This window comes from Corylus avellana, chromosome ca8 (assembly GCF_901000735.1).
Source record: "Corylus avellana chromosome ca8, CavTom2PMs-1.0".
Classification (NCBI taxonomy): domain Eukaryota; kingdom Viridiplantae; phylum Streptophyta; class Magnoliopsida; order Fagales; family Betulaceae; genus Corylus; species Corylus avellana.
This window is the reverse complement of record NC_081548.1, coordinates 1,404,107-1,408,538: the sequence shown is the minus strand read 5'-3', so window position 1 is coordinate 1,408,538 and position 4,432 is coordinate 1,404,107. Positions and strand designations below refer to the sequence as shown.

At 38.3% G+C, this 4,432-nt stretch overlaps 1 protein-coding gene across 1 annotated transcript; it reads left to right on the top strand.

Moving 5' to 3' along the window:
* The first annotated feature begins 1,044 nt into the window (after window positions 1–1,044).
* On the top strand, window positions 1,045–2,682 carry LOC132189030 (chalcone synthase-like). Its single transcript, XM_059603504.1, has 2 exons — window positions 1,045–1,413; window positions 1,587–2,682. The coding sequence occupies exons 1-2, from the start codon at window positions 1,236–1,238 to the stop codon at window positions 2,597–2,599; spliced, it is 1,191 nt and encodes a 396-aa protein (XP_059459487.1). The 5' UTR covers window positions 1,045–1,235; the 3' UTR covers window positions 2,600–2,682.
* Window positions 2,683–4,432: the final 1,750 nt, after the last annotated feature.

Sequence of the window (4,432 nt, the reverse complement as noted above, 5' to 3'; positions counted from 1 at the left end):
TTTTGGGTTTGGGTTTTTGAAAATGGAGGAAAGAAGAGAGAGAGAGAGAGAGTGCAAATGGAGGAAGGAAGAAGGCAGCAGGGAGAGAGCTGGGGGGAAGAAGAAACGTACTGTTCAGACTAAAAAAAATATTTTTAATTGAAAAAAAAAAAATCCAGAAAATTTTTTAAAAAAGAAAAATAATTTTTTTTAATAATTTTAAATTTCCTGACGTGTCAATTTTGGCACGTCAGGAAATTTAAAATTATTAAAAAAATTAATTTTTCTTTTTTTAATTTTTTTTGGATTTTTTTTTAATTAAAAAAATTTACTGACGTGTCAAAATTTGACACGTCAGAAAATTTGTTGACGTGTCAAAATTTGACACGTCAAAAAATTTTCCTGACGTGTTAAATCCAACACGTCAGTATTTTCTGACGTGTTGGATCTAGCACGTCAGGAATTTCTGACGTGCCATATTTGGCACGTCAGAAATTGCCAATTCCTGACACCCACATTTTTCACGACTGAAACACGTCAGGATTGCCCCGTTAGGAAGGTTTACTGACGTGTCAGACAGCCTGACACGTCAGTAAACCTATGTCAATAAAAAATCCTTTTGTTGTAGTGAAAAGCCTTGCAAGCTGTCAACCATCCAGCTATGACATCCTGCTGTGAAGACCCATTGACACCAATTAAGGAAACACTATCAACTATGCAAGCTGTCAAGCAATCAGCTCCTATATTCTACAGCTGTGGAGAAACGTTGACACCAACTAAGGAAAGCATGGGCAACTAACCAAGGAAACATTCTCTGCCTTACAAAGAAACCATTAATATGCAGACAACAAGGCCTTCTCAAGATTTACAAGGAAACACATCAGTAAGGAAAAATAGCAAAGAACTCTCAACAGCTATAAGGAAACACATCAACAGAATATATCTCACATAAGGCAATTGGGCTGTAATTGATATCTTCTGTATTATTGTAAATCAGTGTATGTTTTCATTCCTTATTTTTTAGTGTACCTTTTGTATATATATTACCGTGTACCTCTCAGTGAAAGTTAAGCAATAAACTTCTCTCTTTGCATCTCTTAGATTTTCTTAACTCAACCTACCCAATTCCCTCCTATAAAACTGAGCTACTGGTTTCTCCGTAACTGCATCCAAAGCACAAGATTTCACAGCAAAGCTTCAAAAGAGATTCCGACTTCCTTGCTCGATCTTTTGAAAGGGCCGACACGTACAGATCGATGGCGTCGGTGGAGGAAATCCGAAATGCTCAGCGAGCACATGGTCCCGCCAACATTTTAGCCATTGGCACAGCCACTCCCTCCAACTGCGTCTCTCAAGCTGACTATCCCGACTATTACTTCCGGATCACCAACAGCGAGCACATGACCGAGTTGAAGGAGAAGTTCAGACGAATTTGTATGTGCTTAATTAATTTTTAATTAATGATCTTGAATTTACATCTGATCGAGATATATATATATATATATATATATGCCAAATTAATAAAGTGGTCACTTATATTAATAAGTAACCACTTAATAATTACTTGTTGTGGATTTAATTAACAAATGGAATTAACGTGCATGCAGGTGATAAATCGATGATAAAGAAACGTTACATGCACTTGGATGAAAATATTCTCAAGGAAAATCCCAACATGTGTGCGTACATGGCTCCGTCTCTTGACGCGCGTCAAGACATAGTGGTGGCGGAGGTGCCAAAGCTTGGGAAGGAAGCGGCAACAAAGGCAATCAAAGAGTGGGGGCAGCCCAAATCCAAGATCACCCACCTCGTCTTCTGTACAACCTCAGGTGTAGACATGCCCGGTGCGGATTACCAACTCACCAAGCTCCTCGGCCTTCGACCCTCCGTCAAGCGCTTGATGATGTACCAGCAGGGTTGCTTCGCCGGTGGCACCGTCCTCCGTCTCGCCAAGGACTTGGCCGAGAACAACAAAGGTGCTCGTGTTCTCGTCGTCTGCTCCGAGATCACAGCTGTCATTTTCCGTGGGCCCACTGATACCCACTTGGACTCCCTCGTGGGTCAGGCCCTTTTCGGTGATGGTGCCGCAGCAATCATTGTGGGTGCCGACCCCGATACATCCATTAATGAACGCCCACTTTTCCAACTCGTATCGGCGTCCCAGACAATTCTTCCCGACTCTGACGGTGCCATTGATTCACACTTGCGCGAGGTGGGTCTTACCTTTCACTTGTCGAAGGACGTGCCGGAGATAATATCCAAGAACATTGAGAAAAGCTTGGTGGAGGCTTTTGCTCCGCTGGGTATAAGGGATTGGAACTCCCTGTTTTGGGTTGCACACCCGGGCGGGTCGGCCATTCTTGACCAGGTTGAGTTGAAGCTGGGACTGAAAGAGGAGAAGCTCAGAGGAACTAGGCACGTTCTGAGCGAGTACGGGAACATGGTGAGTGCATGTGTGCTCTTCATATTGGACGAGATGAGGAAGAATTCTGTGGAGCAAGGAAAGGCCACCACCGGAGAAGGGCTGGAGTGGGGTGTTCTCTTCGGGTTTGGGCCCGGTTTGACCGTCGAGACGGTGGTGCTGCACAGTATTCCTGTGCCCGTGGCGGCCATTCACTGATCGATCGATATATGGATCTGATATATTGGGAGGGAATTAATTAAAGAATAATTATTCAACGTACGCTGCTCGTACGGAGAACCAAACCCAAAAAAAAAAAAAAATTTTGTTTGATTAATGCTCATCTAAAAAGTAATTGTACGTGTGTTTCCCAATAAAAGAGTATTTTACTATAAATATATTTTTATTGCTTAATTGCAGGATTGCATCTACTGTTATAGTAGATTTAAGCTTGCCTTGTGACGGGTTGGCTTGGTTCAAGCTCTTTCCTGTACCTTCCTACCTCTGTCTAATGTCAATTCTTAGGTTTTGGTTTCCTTCACACGTTACGTTATGCACTCATTATGCCTTTAAAGTTTTCTAATAAAGTAATACTAGAAACTGTCTTTTTATTCTCTTAAAATTGATGTAATTTTTAAAATTATCATTAAATTTTAGATGAATCATACTTGAATTATCATTAAATTATCATTAAATGTTAATTTTGAAAGCCACATCAACTTTAAGAGCATAAAAAAATGGTCCATAGCATCACTTTTCATAATATCTCTCTTTTACTTTTTTTATCCATATATCTCTTCTTTTTTTCTTCTTTCTTCTTATTCTTTTTATTTATTTATTTATTTTTAATTTATCTTACAGTGTTAAGTTCAGCCAAGGACAAATTTAAAGGTTATTTTTTATTTTTTATTTTTTATTTTTTTTAAAAAAAGAATAGAAATAAATAAAAGATAGAGAAATCACATTGGATTAATTGGCTCCTCTCTTCTATTCTATACTGGCAATTAATCGAAAGTTCTATGAGACTATTAGTGTTAGCATTTTTTATTTTTTACTTTTTATCTCCTCTCCCCACCACCACACAATTGTCTCCCATCTTATATTTTTTTATTTTTTTTATTTATTTGTTGTCCTCTCTCTCCTCTCATTATTATTTTCTCCTTTCTAGATATATAGGTTTTTAGTATTTATTTTATTCATCTCCTCTCATTATTATTTTATTTATTTTCTCATTATTTTTTGGTATTTTTTTAAAATAAAAATTGTATTTTTATTCATAATAATGACCAATGTTTTTAAAAATGCTCATTATTATGAAGAAAATTACAATTTTTTTTTTTAAAATATCAAATAAAAGAATGACCAAAATAAAAATGATTGCTTCAGAAACCTTTTTAATTTTTAATTTTGTTATTTTTAAAAATAAAAAAATATGAAAAAAGTTGGCTGCAAGTTAATCGACCTCAAGTTCACTACAAGAAATTTGGTCATTAGCAACCAACTTATTAGCGGCGACCCCAAAGTTGCCGCTAATGAGGGATCATTAGCGGCGACTTTTAAAAGTCGCCGCTAATGAGGGGCAATTAGCGGCGACTTTATCGTCGCCGCTAATAGCGGACGCTAAATACCAAAATAGTTGATATTTAGCAGCAACACTAATAGCGGCAACATGTGTGGCCGCTATTTACTACCCATCAGCGGCTACCTTACCAAGTTGCCGCTGTTAGGCACTCAATAGCGGCGACTCGAGTTGCCGCTATTTAAACACAATTAGTGGCAACAATCCATTGCCGCTATTATGAGCGCAACAGCGGCAACTTCAAAAGTTGCCGCTATTAGAGGATCAATAGCGGCAACTTTGGTAGTTGCCGCTAATCGTCCTGACAAAAAACAAATAAAAAAATACTTGTCCTAATAGCGGCAACATAAAGTGGCCGCTATTAAGGGCCTAATAGCGGCAACGTTAAAGGTTGCCGCTATTGGAGGATCAATAGCGGCAACTTTGGTAGTTGCCGCTAATCGTCCAGACAAAAAACAAATAAAAAAATACTT